At 39.5% G+C, this 24,755-nt stretch overlaps 1 protein-coding gene across 3 annotated transcripts in view; it reads left to right on the top strand.

Moving 5' to 3' along the window:
- LOC118850375 (IKBKB interacting protein) overlaps positions 1-14,250 on the top strand; it is a 29,777-nt gene extending 15,527 nt beyond the window's left edge. For 2 of the 3 annotated variants that reach the window (XM_036759724.1, XM_036759725.1), the window contains 2 exons: positions 3,278-3,395; positions 5,851-7,590. In XM_036759724.1, the coding sequence (XP_036615619.1) occupies positions 3,278-3,395; positions 5,851-6,681 (949 nt within the window). In that variant the 3' untranslated portion in view covers positions 6,682-7,590. Of the gene's footprint in view, positions 1-3,277; positions 3,396-5,850; positions 7,591-13,187 lie in introns of those variants that run through there. The other variant, XM_036759726.1, reaches the window with a different exon arrangement.
- The last annotated feature ends 10,505 nt before the right edge of the window (positions 14,251-24,755 follow it).

Genomic DNA, 24,755 nt, shown 5'->3' on the forward strand with positions numbered 1-24,755 from the left:
ATTCAGCAACTGACCGAGGGATGAGGGAGAGTGAGGAGTAGAGGATAATACCAAGGTTAAGAATCTGGAGGCTGCAAGAATGGGGAGCTTCATCAAAAATAGGCAGGTTTGGAAGAGGGCCGGATATGGGGGAAGGGATCATGTTTTAGATATTGCTACATTCGGTGTATCTCCAGAACATCTAGTTTGAAATGTCCACTAAGCAGTTGGTGTTGTAATACACACCAGGGAAGAGGCAGAGGCTGAATATGTACCTCTAGGAGTCATTCAAATCAATTTAATTAAACCTGTTGGAGCTAATGAGATCAATGGGCATGTAGAGAGAGAAGGGGAAGGGTTCTAGGATAGAGCCTTTGGGAATATGTACAGTTAGGGGATGGGATATGAATAGTGAATGAGCAAAGGAGTCTGAGGAGTGGGTACATCAAAGGAGAAGCAGGAGAGAGGAGGGTCATGAAAACCCAAATCAGAGAGTATATCCAAGAAGAGAGGTTGGTCACTTGTGTCAGATACAGTAGATGGTTGAGAAGGATGAGGACTGAGAAAAGACCCATCAGATTTAGCAATTAAGAGATCACTGGCAGCTTTGGAGAGAGGAGTTTCAGTTAAGTGATGGTCAGATGCCACGTGGCAAAGAGATAGATGTCTTAGGCCTTCAAAGACACTGTATCAAAGTGCAGATGATGTCCTCTCCTTCTCCCCCTCCCTCAGTAATTCAGATCTATTCTATACTAGATCTCTGTCATTAGCCCTCCTGTATTGTTGTCTTTTCTCTCATTTCTTCTGTCTCCTGTTCGTTCTGAACTTTCACACTTTGTATACACATCATCCACATGTCATCCTTTACAACAAACCAGTCCCAAGATGTTGAATGTAATTTTCTGGTCTTTGCCTCCTTGGCTTTGTTGAAAGCCCTGGAGAAGAGTTGGGAAAATGTGCCTGCTTCTCTTTTTTGCAGAGATGGGAAACAATAGCTGTGGAGTGTTACGCTGTCAGTTTGGTTGATGCTGAACTGATTTTTTTCTTATTCTTTGTTACAAGAAATGGCTAAGTGTGTGGGAGGGGACAAATTAGATATGGAAGATGGGCCTGGTGTGGTAGTTTAAACCTGTTTCTGGAGGAAGCTCAGACTAGAGAATCTCCTAACCCCGGGATTTCAGAGCTTCAGTGGACCGGGCCAACCTGGTATCTGCACGAAGTCTGGCATCAGTATGGTGAGCACCTTGTTTAAGAAGGGGTGAAACAGTTTTAGAAAAAAAAACCCACAGTATTAGAATCAGGCCCATGAGTGGCCCCTGCACTTCTGGCCTGAGTGAGAGAGGGAGACACCAGTCTTCCCCATCCCCGCAAAAACTAGAAAGAAAGATGACGTCAAGACAGAAAATATCCATTAACAAATGTAGTTTTGTTCCAACACCTGGCACATCCTAGGTACATAATGTATATTTGTTGAGTTGATTGTTGATAGATTATGTGAGACCACTTTGCATCTATCAGTGCTCCTACCCCAGCTCCTCCCAAACCCAACTACCCCAGAAGCCTAAGAGGCCTAAAAACCTTGAGGGTTCACTATATCTAGAGACTTGATCATTTCAATACAGGATTGTTCCCTCTTTGTTAGCTGAAATTAGTGCTGTCTAACCTCTGACCTTTGGACTGGCAGATCATTACTGGTCCTTGCCTTTTGCCCCCAAACACACCCTTTTGCCCCCAAACACACACAGACATACACACATATAATATATCTTAGCCTTCTGTCATATATTTTCACTGCATGTTTGGGTATGCTGACTTGGGTAGATGAGAAAAAAAAAGTCAGGAAATGATAACCCTAAGGGAGACATTAATAAGATTTTAGCTTGAAAAAAGTTTACACAGTCTAAGTAGGGTAATCAGATTTTATAGAAATCACTTGGAGATTCTCTTGTTTCCTACACCGCTGAATTTAATTCTTCAGGAAAACACTCCTGGAGATGAATAATGCCCTATTAATTTTGTCTCCCCAACATCTCTCACATTTGTCCTCTCCCCTATATTCCCATGGCCAGCACTAATACAAACCCTCTTTACTATGACATGGCTTCCATTCTCTCCACCCACCAAACCATTCCTCACCCTCCTGCCAGATACAGCCCCCCTGTTCAGTGATGCCTTTTTTTCTTTGCTCAGAATCTATAAATGGCTTCCTATTCCCCTTCCCAGCATTCAGACCCTTCATAGTTTGGCTCTTTCTGCCTTCTGCCCTATCTCACCTCCCACCCTTCTACATACTCTGCACTGCAGCCAGCTGAATTCCTCAACCATCCTGGACATTCTTTTTATTTACCTCCTTCCATCAGACTGAAAATATTCAGCCCTCCCTCTTCTTCCCCATCCTCCACCTCTTCATGGTGGCTTTGTACATCCTCTAAAGGCTAACTCGGTCACAGGGTTAGCAGTGGAAGAGTACAAATCCTCCGTGTACAGAGGAGGCCCAGGTAACTTAAAGCACTTGCCCAAAGGCACATAGATATTAGTGGCATCATCAGAATTTGAACTCAGGTTCTTGGACTTTGAATCTATCCCTGGCTACTGAAACCTTCTGCCAAGCCTCCAGCTACTACCTTCTAGCCACCCCAAATAGCCAACAACAAACCCCGCTTTGGCTTCTCGTCACCTAGCACTTTGCTTGAATGTGTAGCATGCGTTTCTCATGTAGATATTTGTGTATGTACCATACCTGCTTCCTAGACCATAAATTCAATAAGGCAGTTTCTTATCTAACTATCTAAATATCTTATCTAACTATAAAACTACATGTTTATTTAGTTTAGTTGAATTAAATAATTTTCATAAGTTTTGTGATCAATTTTAACTGCTCAATCTTAGAATATATTTGTTCATCTCAAAAGTGGGTATGTCCTTTAAGGTAATGTTCAGTTATCACTTGTGAAAATTTTTTGTTTAATAATTATGCTAAATCTGATAAAACTCCCTTGCAACTTTACATAATAGAGATTTTCTTAGAGGCAGCATGGTGCTGTGGAAGGAGCCCTGCCTGAAGAGTCAGAGGAACAGAATTCAAATCCCACCTCAGCTACTTCCTGTGGCCTCAGAGGCCTTGGGCAAGTCAGCTCAAAGCCCTCTCAGCAGTAAAAAGGAATAAGAAGTTAATTCCCAGAATTAAATTTATGACCTTGTGGATTTGGAATGTTCTTTACAACCTTGATGCAAAATAGTACCTGTTTGAAATGTGTAATGTGTAGCCCTATCACTATTGTTTGCTTGTCTTTTACAGGTTTGTATTTCAGCAGTCAGAAAAGTTTGATAATGTGGAAAATAAATACCAGCTACTGAAATTGGAAGCTGCAGAGTTCCATAGCCTTCAAAGTCAAGTTGATTTAATTTCTGAAAAGGTAATAACTTCAACATAAGAAAATTTGGTAAAGATTACTGTGCTTAAAAAATATAAGGTACTTTATCCAAATGCATACCTTAAGGGTTTTACAAAAATGTCTTATTTTTCATTACAGTATTGGACTCATAAAAATACAAAAAGATATTAGACCCTTGTGGGAAAAGGAAAGCAGGAAAGGATGATGAGTTTGGTTTTAGATAAGTTGAATTTGAGTTTCTGGTGGGACGTTCAGGTAAAACTAACCAACAGGAAGTTGGAAATGGGGGCTGGAGCATGGTGGGAATGGGAACTAGAGATCTAGATTGGAGAGTCCCCTACCCCAAGGTGTTAGTTGAAGCTATGAGAATAGATAAGTTCTCTAAGGAGTGGAGATGGTGAAAGTAGAAAAGGCTTCAGGCAAAACATTGGGGAATGCCTAAAATTAGGGAGCAAGGGGAAGAAAAAGAGCCAGGGAGATGGACAAAAAAGGGTGGACAGAAAATTCATAGAAGAACCCCAGAAGTGCAGAGCCATGGAACCCCAAGGGAGGAGAGTTTCAAGAAAGGCAGGAAGGGAATTGATAGTGTCAGATACGACAGAGAGACAAAGGAGAATGCAAACAGAAAAGGCCATTGGATTGGGCAGTGTGGAATTCAGTGATGACCCTCAGAAGAATCTTTTACATAGAATATGGAAGACAGATTGCCAGAGATTGAGGAGCGGGAAAGTTGTAAAGTGGAGGCATTGAGTGTAAAGTACTCATTCATGAAGAATGCTAGTAAAAGGAGAGATGAGGCAGTATCTCCAGGAGGAGTAACTTAAGAGTAAAGAAGGATTCTTTTTTTTATTTTTAGGAAAAGAGAGATTTAATATGTGTAGCCTGAAGCAAAAAAGCTAGTAGAGAGGGAGAGGTTGAAAGTGCAAAAAAGAGGATCTCAGATAAGGAGGAAAGGTAGGAGGGATTGGGATGAAGACCATCTGTAGACAGGTTTGCCCTTGGAAAGAGATACTACTTCCTCTGATGCAAGAAGGAAAAGAGAAAAAATAATGACTGACACTACAGATAATTGCTGTGGACAAAGAGATTCTGGTCCCTCATTATCATTAAAGTAGGATGCAGCATCTGAGACTGAGAAGGTCTGGGAGGGAAAGAGTGTGAACAATATTTGAAACAATTCTATGGTGAAAGTTTTGCTATATAGTTTCGAGGGACCCACCTGAATGTAAAGACCACAAGTTTGGTTTTTAGCATGTTAGGTTTGAGGTGATGGCTGAACATCCAAACAAAGCTGTCCAGTATCCAGTTAGAGATCCTGAGGTGAGAACTTGCAGATTTGGGAGTTATTTGTAAAGGTGAAATTCTAAGTCCTGAAAGTGGGTGACCTCTATGAAAGAAACAGGCCTTTGACCAAAGGGTGGCCTTAAGCAATTGGAGACACCAGGAGAGTGGTCATGATCCACTCCAGGCTCCATTAGCTAAATCTGGCTTAGCACAGGCCTGGTGGCCCCCAAAGCCATCTCTTTGTCTATGAGAGATAAATTCTGTATGTCCCCAAGGTTAGCATTGTTAATAAAAGGCACCTCAGTTCCAGGTACTACAAACTATAGATCTATGCGGAGGTTTACCAGTGTTCCCAGGGGCATGTCAGAATATAAAATCTAAAGGTACCTTATTATTAGGCGAGTAGTACAGAGTCTGAGAGATGGCATCACATCAGCATAGTCAATTAGGAGCCAAACTCAGACTCAGGAAGTTGGCACATACTGCCTGCCTAACCCTGGGCAGCTCATTTAAGCTCAAAAAGCCCCCAGCAAACTCTCTTAAGACTTAGGTTGAAGAGCAAAGGACAATTTGCAACTGTCCCTACACCAGCAAAATCACGGATCTAGATCAAAACTTGTAAGGGCTTTCAATCTCACTAACTTTCTGTATTCATTTTTACACTTGTTTGTAATTTCTACAAAGTATAACTTTAAGGTAATTTCTCTTGAAGAGGTTTGGAAAACCACAAAGAAAAATGTTTCTATGAAAAAAAATTTTTTTATCCAAATGTTTTTTGAATGAATAACCAGATTGTAAATTAGAGGCAGCTGAGTAAATTATAAAACTTATCTAGATCACTTTTATACACCCCAGAAAAGATAAAAAGTAGTTAAGATGAAATTCTCTCTTGCTTTTAATATTATTTACTAAGATACAAATCTCCAAGACCTTGAGAAGGGTGCAGGTATATATTTTTGTAACTTTGAATATGTAATCTGTTAATTTTGACAAAAGTCATAAAATGAAACAACTAGTAAATGAATTCCCCTTTGTGAGTAGTGCTCTGATACTGATGTGCTTATATATTGTAGAGTATCTTCAGAACTTGAACTTTGCACATCTCTTGTGTTCCTAATTGTTAATGTGTGTGTTTCTCCACCATTAACTGCTATTAAGTAGACTTGGGAATTGTTTTGTGTTATAAATGCAGCTTGAGTCTACTGAAAGTGTCCTGCAGGAAACTACATCAGCCATATCTTTGATGACCCAATTTGAGCAGGAAGTGTCCAGTCTCCATAACATCATCCATGACATTAAGAACAGTGAGCAGATGCTCATGCAAAAGATGCAGAACGTTAATGTGAAATTTAAGAATGTTACAGATTCCTGGAAAAGAAACCTAGATGACATGAATGCTCATACTGGCGGTTTAAAATCTGAAGCCAAACGTATGCATTCTCATGTTACTGGCCAAATTAACCTGGCTGAACAAGGCATAAAATTGCTTACTGAAAGGCTCAAAGATTTGGAAGATAGCACTATGAGAAATATTAGAACCATCAAGAGGCAAGAAGACGACGATCTTTTACAAGTGGAAGAGCAGCTAGTGTCAGATACAAAAGCAGTTGAAAAGTTAGAAGAGGAACAAAGAAGTCTCTTTGCTAGAGAAATAGATCTGAGCAATAAGCTGACTGACTATGAGCCTAAAGTGGAAGAATGCAAGACCCACTTGCCGGCGCTCGAAAGCGCCGTTCACTCGGTTCTGAAGGTCTCCCAAGATCTGATAGGGACAGAAAAGAAAATGGAAGATCTGACCATGAAGATGTTTAACATGGAAGATGATATGCTGAAAGCCGTGTCGGATATTATGGATATGCAGAAAGCCCTTGAAGGAATGCAGTATGATAACAGCATGCTGAAAATGCAGAATGAACTACATTTTCTAAAGGGCAAAGTTCAAGAGTTCATAGCATCTTCAAGTATTAGGGAAAAAGGAATTTTAGAGTACGACCTAGAAAATAAAGGAATTGGCGAACAGTAAATTCGGCCAATTTGTGTTAGGAGGAAGTGTGTTATCTCATACATTTATATCGTGTTTTGTAGTTACTTTGATATATGGTAAAAACGCCTCACTTATGCAGCATGATCACAGAACAAGGGGTCTCATTCACATAAGAGGATCTTCCAGATAACCAAATGTAGCCACCTAAACACCAAAACTTCCCAAAAATCATATCCATTTTCACCGAGGTTTCTAAAATGTGTGACATATTTCCCTGCCTTCTTAAATAGAGTAGAGTTGACATAATTTAGCCTCTAGGTTGTCATTAGAAGCATGAGCTATTTTACAGAGGCCTCAGGCGGCCACAGACTGCTATGAGTTGTGAGTCATTGTGTATATTGTCATGTGGTATAGTGGAAGGAGCACTAGACTAGGAGTCAGAAGACCTGGCTTTGAGTCCCAGCTCTCCTGAGCCTCATTTCCTTTCCCTCTCTGTAAAATAGGAATGATGGTACCTGTTGTGCCTACTTCACACCAGTGTCATTGTGGGGGTGGTGCCTTGTCAACACAGTGGTAGCAATCACTTCTCAATATCAATATGCCTGCTTCCGGCAGCACCCCCTCACCTCCATTGCGCCTCTGTGGGCTAGGAAATGAGAGAAACACACTTGGTGTGAGTAGGAAGAGTGAATAAATAGGTGCAGAGGGTGAGCTTTGAGGGACTCACCTAGGAGTTCATTGCATGAGCATTATTAGTGCATGGACAATTCTGCGTCATCCATTCCAGCTAAGCAGATCTCATTTGCTCACATCTTGGTTCTTATCTGTGTTCTGTATGCTTGAGCTTATCAGATTAATGAAGTAATATATTTATTACTCAGATAAACTAAATAAGCCTATGGATTGTATTGGAGGAATATATTAAACAATAAAAACAGTAAAATAAAATGTAGAGACTACTTCTGCCTTTTTCAAATATCTCAACTCAAAGTATTATTCCAGATGTTATTCAAATTACCCAAATGAATTATTTTTCTTGTTCGTATTTTTTGTCCTTAGTTATGTAGAGTTGCCACAGAAAGCAGGGTCTGAATACACTGAGGGACATGAGCTGAGTCTTTAAGATGGAGTGGTTACAAGACACAGATTTAATTCCTGGAATTTTATCTTTAAATTTCTTGACTTCTTAATGTTAACGTTCTTACCCATAACTGTGTACTAACAAAATTCTGTTCTTTGTTTACACCATATCATTTAATTTAACCTAAGAAAATTTATGAACTGAAACAGTCTGGAGTTTTTAAATAGCACAACAGATTAGAATATCAGCGAAAGTTATTATTATAAAATTTTTTTAGCCCCTATGCTGCCTCCTCCGTTTATCATCATAGACCCTTTAATGACTTAGTAGAAATTTCCAGGCAGACATGATCTCTTTCTCTCTCTCTTAGTGGATATCTTAATTACATTTTTTTTTCATGTTACCAAATGTAGTACAACTGAAGTTACAAACTTGGACATAGCTTAAGTGAAGGGCCCCACCATACTTTACAGGGAGTGTTCCAAGGAATTTGGCAACAACATCATGAGTGTGTGAAGTAGATCAGATTATAATTTATATAATCAATAAATAAGGACACCGTTCATAGGGCATGGGGCTCAGTATATGCTTCCCATTGAGGATCTGAAAATTTGATTTTTCAAAAATATTAGTCTGAATTATATACACAAAATTCACCTTCCCCTTCTCATTCATTTCTTGCATGCAGCTGTTGAAATCTCAACATATTGTAACAAACATGGAATTATAAAATTTATCTTCCCTTTAAGAAAATAATTCACTTATATTTCAAGACTTTTTAAAAATTCTTTCACCTACAATAATGCCTCCATTAAAGTCCTACCCTGATGTCTAATGGTGCATGGTGTTGTAGAGGTCAATCAAGGTATTCTTGATTGCTAGGTAAGCAGAGGCCAAGCTCTGGTGGGTCTTTCAGAGCTGGAAAAGGCCCAGCAACAGAGCCCCCATCTCTCAATCAAGGAGGAGCCCAGCTAAGCTTGTAGTGCCTTATTGCCAGAAGGTGGTCACCAGGTAGCGAATTTTTTCAGCCACAGCAACTCCTGAACACTAAGTTACAGAGGATTTGCCACCTGCATTGATGCCAATGGAATTGTGGGCCCTGGAAATAGTCAAGGAGATAGTAATTAATTTTGTTTTCATTTTGAAATTAGCTCATAGAAGATTTCCATTCACCATATTTATTTTATCTTCCTTACTACAACATAAATCACACAAAGAAGTATAGAAAGAGGGGCTTTTGCTAACTGTAAAAAAAAAAGTTCCCTAAGTATTCTTGCTATAAAATTTCCAAATGTAGACTTTTAAAGACTTTTAATCTAATAATTAATACAGCTGACCAGGTGGGCTTAGATACTTTATTAGGTGTTTATTTCATCACTCCAAAGAAAACTGTAAAATTTAGGTTTAATAGTCCCCTAATCTGTAATCATAAACCCATAATTGAATCCACACTTCTGATCAAGGCTTGATACAAAATAGAACAATAAGATGAAACCTCATTTATGTCTATCTGTATTACAAGGCAGATTATGGAACCTTGGGTAAAAAAGCATGCCAGACTCCCTCAAAAAATGAACCTTTTTACATAAACCACATGTGAAAATGTCTCATTCCTTTATTGTCACATCTCATTTATAAAACATTAGCTCTAGAAAAGACCTTGGAGGGCATCATCTATCTAACTCCTGCATATTTCAGATCAGGAAATTGAAGTTTAAGGTGAAATGAGTCACCCAAGGTCACATGGCAAGTTATCAAAGCCAGAACTGAAATCTGTTTTCTGACTCCCGGGTAGCATTTCTTTGCACTCCATGATACTATTTACAGACGCCATATACATTTCAGGCCAGCATCTGTAGTCATAGTTGATTAGAGATGTAAGGAAGTGAATTAAATTCAACAAATGTTAATGAAGGTCATTCTATATGCAAGGCACCCAGTTAGGATCAGCTAAACACTGAAGAAGCAAAAACAAAAAATAGTCCCTGCCTTAATGGATATTCTTCTAGTGTATATATGTAAACAAACAACAAAATGAGAAGGGAGAAAACACAGCTGAGGGGATCAGGAAAGGCTTGTTATAGGAGAAGGAACTGAGCCTGAGAGGAAATTTAAAATACTAAGAAGTGGAGATGAGGGGAGTATGTTCAGGCTTCAGGGACACACTATGCAAAGACATAGCAGTGGGAGACGACATACAGAATTTGGGCTGTAGAAATAAAGAGTGCATTAAGCGGAGTCACGAGATAAGTCTGGAAAGGTGGGCTCCTGCCAACCTTTAAATATTGGGGTGAAATTTTTGTATTTTATGCTAACGACAGTCAAAAGACACTGGAGATTGTTTTACATGATACTGACATGGTCAGGTATTTCCTTTATAAAGATTATTTTGATAGCTAAGCCGAGGGAGGATTAGAGAAGGGAGACTAGAAACGGACCTATAAGGAGACTGTTGCACTAGTTCAGCCAAGAGGCGATGAGGACCTAAACTGAGTGGCAGATATGGCAGTGGAGAGAAGGAAGCAGATGCAAGACACATTGTGGAAACAGGATCTGTGAGACTTGGCAGTCGTTTGGCTCTGGAGGGTCAGGGAGAGTGAAAAATCTGGAATGACTCTTGGATGGTGAACTTGGATGACTGGGAGGATGATGGTTCCCTCAACACAAGTAGTAAAACTGGAAAGATATGAATTTTTTTCAAGTTTCCTGATCCTTAGAAATGGTCTATTCCAACCCCATCACTTTACATATGAGGAAAATGAGACCTCCAGGTTACTGACTTACCTGGGACATGACACAGGAGATAAATGCTAGGTTCCACCTTTACACTCAGGCTTCCTGACACCCAAGTTCTTTACACCAATGGTATCTAACTTAATTAGAAGCCATTAGAAAGTCACAAGTTAACATTATCTATGTTATATTGTATTTTTATTTTATTAAACATATCCCAATTACATTTTAATCTGGTTCACATCTTGTTTACTTCCACCTTTGTGCCTTCAAATGGAAGCAAAAGGAAATACTTCCCTCTCAGCTTACCTTAGCACTTGTACATTTATTGATCTTTCAAAGCCTAGCAGCAAACCTTACTGCCTGGGAACAGAATCCATACACCTAGTACCGGAGGGCATCCTTCTCTAAATTCTCAGAATAGTTTCTATATAAAGCCTTTTAGCTGACAGAACATCAAAGGGGGGCAGTGCCTGTGATATTCAGCTAAGGAATAGCCACCAATCAGATGGCAGTCACTTTCGAATGGAAGAATGTACTTACATTTCAAGGCATATGGCCAAATTCAGAAATGCACTAAATAAAAACCAAACCCTGAATCAGTGCTAGGCTGGAACTCTCCATGCCGCCAATTTTCAAGGTTGTAGTGCCAGAATGGGTAGGTGTGGGCTAGCACTACCTGTGCACAGGAAAACCTCCGCCTGCCAGCCTTATCTAGAAAGCTTAAAGTCGGTTTATACGGAAATTTATCAATGACCTTGTAATTTTCTCTAACCACTAATTATTCTATTGTGATGCTGAGCACATGAAGCAAACCAAATTATACAAACTTAGTATTTATCCTCTTGACAATTTCCAGTGAATGTAAATAACTGGTCCTAAAAATTCAGTGGCCCTCTTATAAAAACTGGGAAATATTGGCTGTTGTTGTTGTTGAAAAACCTTTTCATCAGGAGTCAAAAGACCTGTGTCCAGGCTTTGTCATTCACAAGCTGTGTGACACTAGACAAGTTACCTAACCTTTTCAAGGTTCTGTTTCTTATCCACAGAATGAAGGACTTGAATTAGGTCATTGCTAACATCCTTTCTAAGTCAGAATTCTCTGATCTTCTTTGAGAAGCAGAGACTCGCTCTTTGAGGTTGCCCACAGTTCACTGAGCCTGGTAGATAGATTTGGGGTGACAGATTAAACTCATCAAGATCATTCAGTTGAATGAGTTCTGCTAAACTTGCAGATCCACTCTGGGAGACACAGCTATAATCATAGTTTTTTCAGCCTGTTGAGCGGCTTTCAAGGTAAAAAACTATTACATAGTAGGAATTTTAACATAGGCTGAATGAACAGTTCCAGAGGACTCATAATGAAACAAGCTGTCCATCCCCAGATAGAGAGCTGATGCACTCAGAGTACTGATGGAAGGAAGTTGGGTTTTTTTTTTTTTGTTTTTGGCACATGGCAAATGTGGAAATTTGTTTTGCTTGACCGTACATGTTCATAACAAGCTTTGTTTTTCTTGCTTGTTCATTTGGTGGGGGGAGGGAGGGGGTGTTGTAGGTGACAGAATTCAGAATTGAAAAAAAAATTAAACTGAATTTTAAAAATAAATGTAGGTTGAATGGATGACTGAATTAATGAAAGACATGCCCCACAATTTTAGCATACTTTTGCTAATCCAATTTTAACTTCTGGATTTTCAAGGAAATACTGATCTGTAGTATTTTTTTTTTTGCACTGACAGAAAATTGCGTAGAATATTTTTTTTTTAAGTTAGAGCATGGAGAAATGTTTGAGATCCCCAGGAAAATTATGGCTTGATCAGTGTCACACAAGTTCGGTGTCAGAGAATATGATGGAACACTGAAGCATATGCATTCATTCTATGACTCGATCAGTGAAAAATGACATTAAGCAAGAGGCATTCCATCTGCTTTGCCACCACGCCCTTCTATCTAACTTGCAGAAGAGACTTTTAGTGTGTGTTGTTTCCCTTATTAGGATGTGAGCTCTTTGAGAGCAGGGACTTGTACATAGGAAGCACTTAATAAATGCTTTATCCTGTACAAATTATCATAAATTCCCTGAGGTTTGTGTTTGAGGACCTCCTTGGCCACCTTATCTCGAAATCCATCATTATGCCGAATGGAGACTTCCTCCTCCCCTTCCTAGTCATTATTAGAAGACATCTTTTTTGCCACTATCTAGACATAATATACTCAGTGGCCTTCTTTTGAATGTTGGGAATTGAAAATGTTACGTGTTTTGATCTTTTAAAGTAGTTGACTACTGGAGGAAAAAAAAGCCTGGGAATTGTTATCTAATGAAGTAATACTGCCTTTTCTGTATCTGAAAAGAGCCCGTGATAGTCGGAAACCACTACATTGGCAAGTCTTAGAATTCAGTGCTTAATTTGTTTGACAAATGCGTGTATTTATTACAGTTTCTCTCAAGCATTCAGTCAGTAAGCATCTATAATTCAAAGACAGTCAAAAACTAATATTCATGTAAGTGTCTGTGAATTTTCTCATTCTTATAGTTTATCGAAGCTACCAGAAGGGCAGCTTCCCATAGTAAATCCATCTACTCTTAAAGGTTTTTAATTCATGTAAACTTCTATCACTTTCCAGGTTGGCAAAGGGAAAAGCTGCAGTAAAAAATAACATTTTAAATTAAGTCGAGTTAAAATGTTGGGTTTATCATTTGTAATCCTTGTTGTATTTTATTTTCCTATAGTGTCAGAAGTCTGAAGCTATGATAAAACAGTTGAAGGATTTTCAGATCATTGCTCATCTAAAACGTCTTCAGGAAGATGTTTATAACTTGAAAACTTGGTCCAACAGGATAACTGAAAAAAGGGATAAATTGAACAACAACTTGACAGCTCTTTATCAAGCAGTTACAAACACAGACCAGAGTACAACTTTCCTGGCCAAAGAGGTTTCCCTCAAGATTACAGCTGTCAAAACTGATATAAGGCGGATATCAGGGTTAGTAACTGATGTAACTTCATTGACAGAATCTGTACAAGACCTGGAAAGCAAATTAGAAAAAGCAGAACAGAATACGATCAAAAACATAGGCGACCTTCTTTCTAGTAGCATTGATCGAACCGCAAAGCTCAGGAGTTTAGCGTCTGAAAATTCAGAAAGAATTCAGGTTGCTAGGAAGATGCTTTCTGAACTGAAGAGTGATTTCACCAAACATTCAGATAGACTTTTAAACTTAGAAAGTGACAGGGCTAAAATTCTGAAAACAGTGAATTTTGCAAATGATTTAAAGCCTAAGGTTTATAACCTCAAAAAGGATTTTTCCCGTTTGGAACCAATGATAAATGATTTAACCTTACGAATTGGGAGATTGGTTGCTGACTTGCTACAAAGAGAAAAAGAAATTGCTTTCTTAAATGAAAAAATATCTAATTTAACTATAGTTCAAACTGAGATTAAGGATGTGAAAGAGGAAATAACCAAAATTTCAGATATAAATTAATTCAGGGGTTTTTAACCTTTTGTGTCATGTTTTTAAGTGCATAAAATACATAGGATTGCAAAGGAAACCCAACTATATTGAAATTTATAAAGAAAAAAATTCACATATCCCAGGTTAAAAATCCCTAAATTAATTGGTTTTTTTAAACTAAATTACCAAAAAAAAAATGAAAAATGGGACCTTACTTATATTACACATTGATAGAAACGATTTAAATTTAATACTTAAAATATGGGAAGCTTCTGAATTTTCTTGTATTTGATAAAATGTGTCGTAAAATAAAAGTGTTTTTTAGTGAGCTGTGTAACAATTGAGTACTTCAGTTTTTCAGCAAGTGAGCATGTACTCTCATGTTTCTATCCAGGTGCTGGAATGCTTTTGGGAGACTTTAGTAACTCCTGACAAAATTCAGTCCCTGGCATGAGTCTCCCCATTGCCAGAATGGGCTGGGCAAGTTTTGGAATGCTTCAGCTTCATTACATGACTCTGCCACCTTCAGACTCAATGTCTCACTCAGTTCTTGGAGCCATAGCTGTGCCTATATGTGTTAAGTATAGCTAGCTAATCATAACCAGGATTGAGTTTTAGGTTATCAATCAAAAAGCCTTCAGAGAGCTTACAATCTAGTTGGTTTAGAGATGTACATAGATAGCTATACAGAAAATAGATATAAGGAATGAAGGTGGGTGATCATGAAAGATTTCATGTGGAAGACTATCATAAAAACATTATTTATTCGTGTGTGTAAGACCTAATAAGGTACAACATGTTTTTGCCTCCTACTAAAGACCCAAGATTTAGATATCTTGGTTGAAATAGTCTGCTTGGTTGTGAAATTATGTGGTTGTGGTTGTGAAAACTTAGTTCCATAGACTGGTCTGTAAAAATGGAATTAATCCTCAGAGTGGACCGCTACCAAAAAGAGAGTCTGTTGACCTAAAAGTCAAACCTCCATTTCTGGAACCCAGTAGGAAGTATGTCCTAGAGAGACCATGTCATAGAGTAGAGTAATTTGTGAGATCTTGGAGATCAGATCTCAGGGTCAGAGCCTGGCTCTCATATTGCCTAGCTGTGCCATGTGACCATGGGTGAGTCCTTTCAACCTCTATTTGGAGGAAATGGGGAAAATATTTGCCTTACCTGCTTCCCAGGATCATTGCGGGGGGCGGGGGGGAAGGGGGTGGAACCTGTGCAACCCTGAAGGGGGCCCTATAAATGTGAGCTGTTTAATGCAGTGACTCTTCCTTTTCCTCAGCAAAGACTGTCTGGCTGTTGATTCCATAAACACCTCATTGGGCCTTTGCTGTGAATAGCACCTCAAATTCTGTGAGGATCCACAGACACAAACAAATAGGAATAATCACTCATTACTATCACGTCAGCTCTTTAGTTGGCTGATTTCTTTTCACACATGAAGAGTCACAAAACTCCTAAGCCAAACAGCAGTGGGGCAAATGGCTTCCCTGCCATCCCAGGGACTCCAAGAGAATTTACTTTAGCCAACTCCAGGGTCTTCAAGATCAGGAAGACATCTTCTCATCCGATAATGTCTGGGATCATCACCATTTTTAAAATAACAAGAGCTCACACTAATAGAGTCACTTTTAAGGTTGGCAAAACACTTTCCCCACAGTCATCCTGTGGGTTAGGAGAGTGCAGATGAGGAAACTGAGGCTCAGATAAATGAAGTGATTCTCCCAGAGTCACATAACTCGTCTGTTTTGGAGCTGGGATCTAAACTCAGGTGTCCTTGAGCATGCCTTTTCCCGTGCCCCACACTGACTATACAGAAGAACAGATGATGTTAACAATAGGGTAGCAGCCCCTTTTAATCCTAAAAGAAAACTCAGCATATCTTCTGGGCTTGGAGCAGGTTGGACTCATCAGGACAGAAAAAGAGAGAAAGATCCTTCTACCCCTTGCTATAAATCCAAGAGAGAGAGTGCTTTAAAAAAAAAAGTCACAAAAGAGACAGGCAGGTCCAAGTCTCCTTAAATCCTCATGTAGACTACAGATAGGGGAGGTTCCTTGAAGTCAAATGTTTTTGACAACCTCCCCCCAGCCCAGTCCCCAGGAGTCAGAAGTTTCATTGTCTTCTCAACAAGGACCTGGAGCATGTGTTCAGCTCCATGAGGGGCACCTCAGTCTAGCACAGGAAGGATCACCCCTGATTTTCTGATCACCCCTGCACTTCCCCCTAAATCTCCAGCAGGGATACCTTGCACAAAGCATCAGAGGATTCTGACAAGTTCTGGCCCCTTATCTGAATGACTGTAAAAATGTAATTGAAGCACTTGGAAAATTTTAGTGAAGGCTTTTCAAGAAGTTTGGAGATCATGTTTAAAACAATGTGAAGTATATTCTGTTAGTTTTGTGCCATTCTACTTGAGGCATGAATAACTTGTTAAACTTAAACTCTCTCCAAAAGTTTTTGGTTTTTGAGCTCTGCGGATCTCATTGTTATATGTGGGAATTTGTTTTGCTTGACTGTACGTGTTTGTAATGAGTTTTGTTTTTTCTGGCCTTCGCAATGGAAAGGAAAGAAGGCAGATCTCTGTTCCAAAATAAAATAAAACTGAATTTTAAAAAAAGGTAGAGAATTTTTCTAAGATTGCACTGTTTTACTTGATCACTCAGGAAACAATTATAATTAGAAAGGGAAGAGAAGTCATGCCAGACTAACCTCATTTCTTACTTTGCTAGGATTACTAGACTACACATCAGGGAAATTCTGTAGACATGGACCTTGATGTCAGCAAGGCATTTCTTAAAAGTCTCCCATTATATAGAGAGTTGAGGACTCCTGGGTGATAATGTAGTCAGGTCAGTTTGGAATGAATTGACAGCTCTTTGAAAAAATAATTTCAATGAAGTACCAGGAATGAAAACCACATTTCAAGAGGTGATAGCAGGTAGTGAGGAAGTAGAGACATAGGATATAGGCAACTTTTCTGAGAAGCTTGGGAAGATGAGAAGAGAGGGTGGTAGCATAATAGGTTAGAAGGGTATAGGCCAAGGAGACATGCAAGAAAATGGGAAAGCCTCAGTGGATGGGGGAGCTATTGAAGTGTAGAAAGGCAAAGTGACTTCTAAGGAAGACATGAGCTACTTTAAAAGAGAAGCAAACACTGAGCATGCTGAACAAGAAGGATGACTGGTTTTTACATCCACTTGCCTGTGCTAGTCATATTTTGAATGTAAAACACTTTCTGATTTACTTGCATTTTTCTAAATTTATTGATAATTTGGACACTTTTCAGCAAACACCCAAATAGTACCCATCCACAAAATAAAATCTCCCCAAATAGTTAACCAGTTTTTAATAATAATGAGTGGTGTGTCCTTTACCTTTGGGAATATGGTACAAAGACTAAGCACTGGATTGGCCAGTTTTATTGACCTGTAATGTTGACTTTATATTGTCATCATTGTATAATTAGGATCTGCTTTTTTCTACTGCAGAAGTTAGTGCAAAACTACTTGTTTCTCTAAATTTTTCATACCAGTCATTCCTTATAGCATTTTCTTATATTTTAAAAAGAAACGAAATAAGCATTTTACAGATATACTTCCCTTCAGTCAAGACACATTTCCCTAAGTAAAACCATCATCTGGAACCTTCAAGGAAGTAGTCATTCTGAATAGTTATAAATTCAATAAGCACTTTATGAAACTTTGTGTCAGGCTTTGGAGGTTCAAAGACAAAAAAAGAAAGAAAAAAACCCACCCAGTCCTTCATCCCAAGGAGTCTACATTCTACTATAAAATGTGGCATGTATGCAGTGATCACAAGGTCATTTGAAAAGGGAAAGCACATGAAGAAAAGATTCTGAGAGGTTGAGATGAAGAGGCAGTGCATCCCAGGCCTAGCACATAGGAATATGAATTCAGAGAATGCCTAATACTCTGTTGGAAGAAATAAGGACTATATAAAGGAGGCCAGTATAACCCACATAGAACGTCTTTGAGGGTCCTTATTATCCCAATGTCCCCAACTGCACTGGCAGGCTGTCTCCTCAAAGCTCCAGGGGTAACCCTGATGGATTCAGGGTGTCTTTCTAATGCCACAACTCATGAGTGTCCACCAGTGTACTTTCCAGTATGATTATCTGTTAGTATCAATGTCTTGGTTTTTAGAAAGTAATATTAAGGTAATGGAGTAAGAACAGCTGGGACAAACATGCCCCAGAAGTCTGTGACATTGTGCCACAAGGACATACAAAGTGAAGAGGAAGCACTTATGTTAAAGGGATAACTCTCAGCTCCTAGAAGTCCTAGGGAAAAGCAATAGCGTACTTTTTCTACTGCTTTCTTAGTGCAGTCTGTCTTTAGCTGTCATTGAAGTCACTGCCATCAGTTGTTCCAGGAATGCTAACAGGACACTGCTGGAAGGAAGGAAGGAGGAGATCCAGGCCTAGGCTAAGGTGTTCTCCTTCCTTCCCCTTACCCCTTCCCCAATCCAAGCAATTCCTCAGGGACTTGGCTGGAGCTGCTCTCCTGCCTTGATGTGCCCTTGAAATCTTTGGTTCCCACTAGATCAGTGGTCTTAAATGGCACACCCAAGTCCCCTAGTCAATCCAAACAGACTTCCTTGGAACAAAAAAGAGTTCAGGCTACTTTCACACCTACTGAACAACCAAGATATGCTCTCACTTGGTAAATGCCTCAGGACATAGCACTTTATCACTGACTTTGAGTGTGGTGGAGTAATTGTATTCTTAACCTTTTTGTGCTGCAGATCCCTTATGCAATCTGGTGAAACCTATGAACCCTTCTCAACAGCACGTTTTGAGATAGATAAAACAAAATGCATAGGATTACAAAATTAATCAATTACATTGAAATGCAGTTATTAATTTTTTTAAAAGTTCATAGACACCAAGTTAACAACACCTGTTCTAAGCCCACCTCTATACTCACACTGGTAAGATAGGTTTGCCAGATTGTCGGGAGCTCTATAAGCACATTAGTTAATATTACGTTAAACCTTGAATTTAATTATTTTTAGAAGGAAATCTTTCTAAACTGTATCGCACACTTCCCTGCCTTCTTTAAGAAGTATCCATAATGTAATTTAACCTTTTCCTGCTGACAGAGGGTCATCATTACATCATATCATTCATTGTGCTGTAATCATAGGGATCTCCTCAAGGCCTACTGCCCCTACCACTAAAATGACCCTGGCCTTCTTTTTCTCCCACTCTTTTTTTCTGAATGAATGAACAAATCATTTACTAAATTCTTACTATGTACAAAGTATTGTGCTAATAACTGGGGACCCTAACAGAGAAGCAGGGCAGTTTCTGATCTCAAGGAGCTTACATTTCAGTGGTCCTCAGGGTGCAACAGCAAAGCAGACAGTAATGCCTCATTTAATGTTCTCTCCTCAGATCGAATCTTAGTAGTTTCTGATGTTGAAACTGTTTGATAGTGCCAAGGACTTTGGGGATGACTTTTTTTCTGGGTCTTTGGGGAGCTGTGGTTGTAGCACCAGAGACAGGCCTCAGGCTGCATCTCCAAGGTGTTCACTTCTCAGGATGACATGGGAAGGTACTGGGCTCAGGATTCCAGGCTGTCTCCATCAGGATCCAAGGGGAAATGAAGATCAAGGTCGTGGTGCTGATCCAACTTGCCTGGCCCATAATGCCTCTCATCTGCCTCTTACCATCCCCCACCCCCACCCTAAGTGCCTTGCTGCCCCAGCCAGACTGGTCTGCCTGTCCTAGGTGCCAACTGTTTTGCAGTTAGTAGAGATGGCCAACCCTCTCCCCACACGAGCCATTTCCCTGAATGATGGCAGTGAGGGCTGGGCTGGAAGCAGGACTGTTGGTCCCACCAGCCAGTGAGAGTGCTACTCCTCCCAAGGCTCCCGAAATTTTCTAAAATTCTGAATCTTAGACTACAAATAGGAACTGCGTCTACCAATGCAGTTGGGCACCCTCTAACTGAACTTTGGTGTAAGGGTGTTATCTTGGTCGATCAGAAGCCTTTTTTTTACTTCTCCATTTTCTCAACTTTGTTTCAGATAAAAAGACTAATACGGTAAGACTTCAGATGTCCAAAGACATGAACTGCATGACTACAATTAATCAATAAGCATTTATGAGCCAGGCACTTGGTATACAAAGACAAAAATGAGATAGTACTTGCCTTCAAAGAAGGTAAATCAGTCTCATTATTTTACAGCAACGTGCCAAATATCTTACAGATCTTGCTCATACCATTTATTGCTGCTTTTCCCCTTCCAGGGATCTGGAAAGGCTTATAGGGGTGGGGGTGGGAGCCACCAAAAAAAAAAATCTGCTTAAGTGGGAAGAGAATCTCTATCCCAGTGAAGCTGCTAAGGGAGAAAAACCCAGGGATTCAGGAATCCCAAAACTAAAGTTCCCAGATAGGTTCGTTGAGGGGGAGTACCCCTCAAGAACCCGAGTACTGGAGAGGGTAGGGGCTGTGTGGAATGAATTCATGATCTCAAGCATTCTTTAAGTCAAGGTGGCAAAGATTTATTATGCTTTATAGAGTAATAGCGTTCTTAGGGAACCTGCAACCTTACAGGGATGCAAAGTTTACATACGAGATTTGGGGGTGAAACATGTCAATTAGGTGTTTTGGGGTGGGATTAGGGAGTGGTTAAATGGTGGTCAGTTCTTAAAGGAACATACATTTTTTGTATCTATTGCGCAGGTGTATTACCCAGAGTTCACTGGGAAATAGCCCAAGTGGGGGCTACTAGGAGTGGTTTTGACTGTGAAAGTCACTAAGTTAACTAAGGGTCAGGGCTGACTGGGAATATCTAGGTGGCTCTCATCAAATGTCTTGTTAGACAAAATAAATATGAGTATACATTTGACTACAACTAGGACACATCTCAGTAAGGTCAATTAGTAAATATTGTCATGACCCAGCGCACAGACAATTATCAGTACACAGGGGAGCCAGTCTATAGATAGGCACAGCTGCCTACTGTGAAAGGAGCAGAGATAAGTGTGTTGCTGGGGCATGCTGCCCTTGAGCTAGAGAAAAATTGAGACAGCATTTGGAGGCTAGGGAGAGATGTGATTTTAGAACTGGATGTGGTTTTGGAATTGGGGTTCAGGCACAGGCACCCAAGTAGAGGCTTTTAGAATTAGGGTCCAAGCACAAGCACCCAAGCACCCCATCAAAGCCACCTAACTTCCTCCTGATTCCAGGGCCGGTGCTCTACTCACTGCACCACCTAGCTGCCCCATAACTTTAATTTTTAAAGGTGCATAAAAAAAAATTAAAAGCATAACCATACATTATCCACCAATTCCCACTTGGCCCAGTGGGCCATGGTTCTCTATCAGTGCTCAGCACTTGACTCTGGACTGAAAGACCAAGCTTAAAAATCATCAGTTACATATCAAACATCTTCAGATGTGGCCCCAAAAGACTTGTGTATGTGATTAAGTTTTATAGGTCTTTAAATGCTAATGAAGGTTAAAAAAAAAAAAACTTAAATCCATCACTTAAGTCACAGTAACAAAGCTTTATAGCTCAACTCCATGGGCAAGTAGTAATTTTCTTTGGGACTAAAATCTTGTTGTCACTGGTAACTTCCAGTTAGGAAATTCCATCTTCTGCAGAACTGCACTAGTAAATTAGAAAAGACAATTAGGTGGCACCAAAGTGCACAGAGCACTGGGCTGGCAATCAGGAAGTCTTAACTTCATGAGTTCAAAAGTGGCCTCGGACATTCACTAGCTGTGTGACCCTTGGCAAGTCACTTTACCCTGTTTGCCTCAGTTTCCTCATCTGTAAAATGAGCTGGAGAAGGGCATGGCACACCACTCCAGTATCTTGACAACGAAAACCGAAAATGGGCTTATGAAAAGTGAGACGACTGAAACGACTTAACAACAAAGTAAATTAGAATAACAAATTAGCAAAAATTGTAGATTTTTTTTCAAGAATTTTCAAATTACTATGGAGATTACCACATGGAGTTGTTAAAACAATGAGCCAAATTCTATGTATGATCATCTGAAACAATACTATTTAAATCCTGAATATCTTTTTGCAGCTAGGTAACAAGGCATAATTTAATTAAGAACCCTGTGAACAGCAAAAGTATTTTTACAGGGGGCAAAAAAGAATTTCAACTCATACTGCCATTAATTTGCTACACGAAGAAAAGCAGTCTAACCTTCAGAATCCTTATCAGTAAACTCAAAGGGAAAAAGTCACTCTTTCATTTGCTAAAGAGTGTAATAACTACAAGCTAAGGATGTTCTAGCAGGTAATACATCTGAGCTATCTAATGCTTATTAATAAAGGAGTAAAGGCGGTTACTTTAACCCTATTTCGTTCTAAATTGAGTTTAGAGCCTGGAAGGTTTCTAGAATACCAGAAATCATCTGGCACTAAAAACCTCATTTTTATAGATGGAGAAATGTCTTGCCCAGTCATTTGCAAAAATAGCAAGGCCAAGGAGTCAAACTGTTCTCTTGACAGTATATCCAGGTTTCCTCCCACTATGCAACTTCTGCCTCTAAATTAAATGTAAGCATATTTCATAAGCCAACAGATAAATCAATAATAACCATTCTATAATCCCAATAGAATACCCATAATGAGTAACTTCGATTCATCTAATGAAGAACATGACTTCTTTGGGCCTATGCTGTTACTGGGCCTTCTCTGGGTAGCAGTTATCTCTGTAATTCATAGGTGCCAACAGTGCAAATTCTACTCCTTGTCTTTAGGTAGCACATCATCCCCCCACACTTCTTACCTGCAGCACTATCTGCCAAACACCATGCTAAGAATCAGCACTGTAAAGTCAAAGGGGCCTGGAAGCAGTTTGATCCAGAGGAAGCTCAAGTTTTGTCTGCTTTTCCTTTCAAGATGGAAAAGGACAGGCAGAAAGATACAAAGATACTCTTGGGCTTGCTTCCAACCAGAAATCATTTTCCTTAGGGTGTTAGATTTAACTGGCAAATCGCTTATTCTCTCACGATTCTAGGCAGTTGTTAAAACTAAGTTACAGAAGGGAAGCTTAATGTGAACTGATGGGCAGCCAGGTGGCTCAGTGAGTGGAGAGGGCACTGGGCCTGAAGTCAGCTTCAGACATTTGTTAGCTGTGAGACCCTGGGCAAGTCACTTAACCCTGTTTGCCTCATTTTCCTCAGCTGTAAAATGAGCTATAGAAGGAAATGGCAAAAAAAAAAAAAAAAAAAAAAAAAGGAAATGGCAAACCACTCCAGGATCTGTACCAAGAAAACCCAAAATGGGATCTCGAAGAGTCAGACAAGGCTGAACATGTGAACTGATAGAGTAAAGTAAAACCAGCAAAAGGACCTAAGTTTAACAAATGTAAATGGGAATAATATAAAACAAAAACAAAATGGACATTATGAACAAGAGATGGGGAGAAAAACTAACTTCTTTCTTTGAAGAGGTGAAGAACAGTAGGCGTGTGGAACACTGTATTGTCAAAACATGGGGGGGTTAGAAAAAACTGCCTTCTGATGTTTCTCCTCACTCCTTTCCATTCTATTACAAGGGATGGTTCACTGGGTAGAGGAGGGTAATATTCAGAAATGAAGGTTCTGTTCATACAAAAGCAATCAATAAGGTGGGGTGGTTTTTCTTAAGTTGTAGAACAGGTGATCTGGATCCTTACCAGGAGCTCTGTCACAATGACACCACAGATCTGTGCCAAAAACCTAAGTATCTAAGGTAGCCCAATGAGTATAAAAGGTCTAAATTCATAAACATGCTGAGTTAAACCCTGTCAGTTCTCTAGAAATACAAACTATTTACCCCAGAAAAATGAAAAATAAAAAAAGTGAATTTTTACCTTAACTCCCTGAGCTTGGCAAAGATGACAAAAGGAAAATGCCAGCAATGGAGGGGCTACACTATTGCTGGAGCTGTGAACTGGCCCATCCTGGGAAGCAGTTCTACTCAGTCACTCAACTGTCCAGCTGGATCCCTTTGACCCAGCAACACCACTCATAGTCCTTTAAGCCCCAAAAGGCATGAAAGGAGTCCTTTTACCCATATGCATAAAAAAATACAATTCTGCTAGGAAATAACTAGAAACGTAACCCCTACAACTGGGGTATACTTGAACAAATGGTAGCATATAAATACAAATTAAACATTGTACAAGAAATGAGGGATTAGGATTCAGAAACCTAGATGGAAATTAATGCAGAGTGGCAGCTAAGTGGCACAGAGAATAGAGCACCAGCCCTGGAACCAGGATGACCTGAGTTCAAATCCAGCCTGCCAATTAATGAATTTACTAGCTGTGTGACCTTGGGCGAGTCACTTAACACCAACTGCCCTGCCAAAAACAAACAAAAAATTAATGCAGAGCATACAGAACAAAAACAATGTTTTATGTAAAGTGAAAGGAAAAAAATAAAAATTTAAGAATTCTGAGCAGCAATGATCAGATAAGATAGCTGGTAATGAAATATGCTCTCCATAGGCCAACAGAGGTGAGGGACTCAAGAACAACGAGACACATACATTTTCTGAAGTGGTCATGCAGGGATTTATTTTCTTGACTAGAACTGTAAGGGTTTTGCTAACTTTTTTTTCAAGGGGTGGGAAAGGTGAAGATGCAAAAAAAGAAGAGGGTCATTTTAGCATTAAAAAAATGTTAAAACAGAAGGAGAAAGACAAGGAGGATCACTTGTAAAAAAAATCCAAGCTTTATATAAGGTAGATGTGGGGTTTCATACGCAGTCCTATTTCTGTCAATGATTAAATTCAGAACATAAAAAAATGCAAGTTAAATCTATCACCTCAAAAGTGAAAATCAGATCACAAAAAAGC

This window comes from Trichosurus vulpecula, chromosome 5 (assembly GCF_011100635.1).
Source record: "Trichosurus vulpecula isolate mTriVul1 chromosome 5, mTriVul1.pri, whole genome shotgun sequence".
Taxonomy (NCBI): Eukaryota; Metazoa; Chordata; class Mammalia; order Diprotodontia; family Phalangeridae; genus Trichosurus; species Trichosurus vulpecula.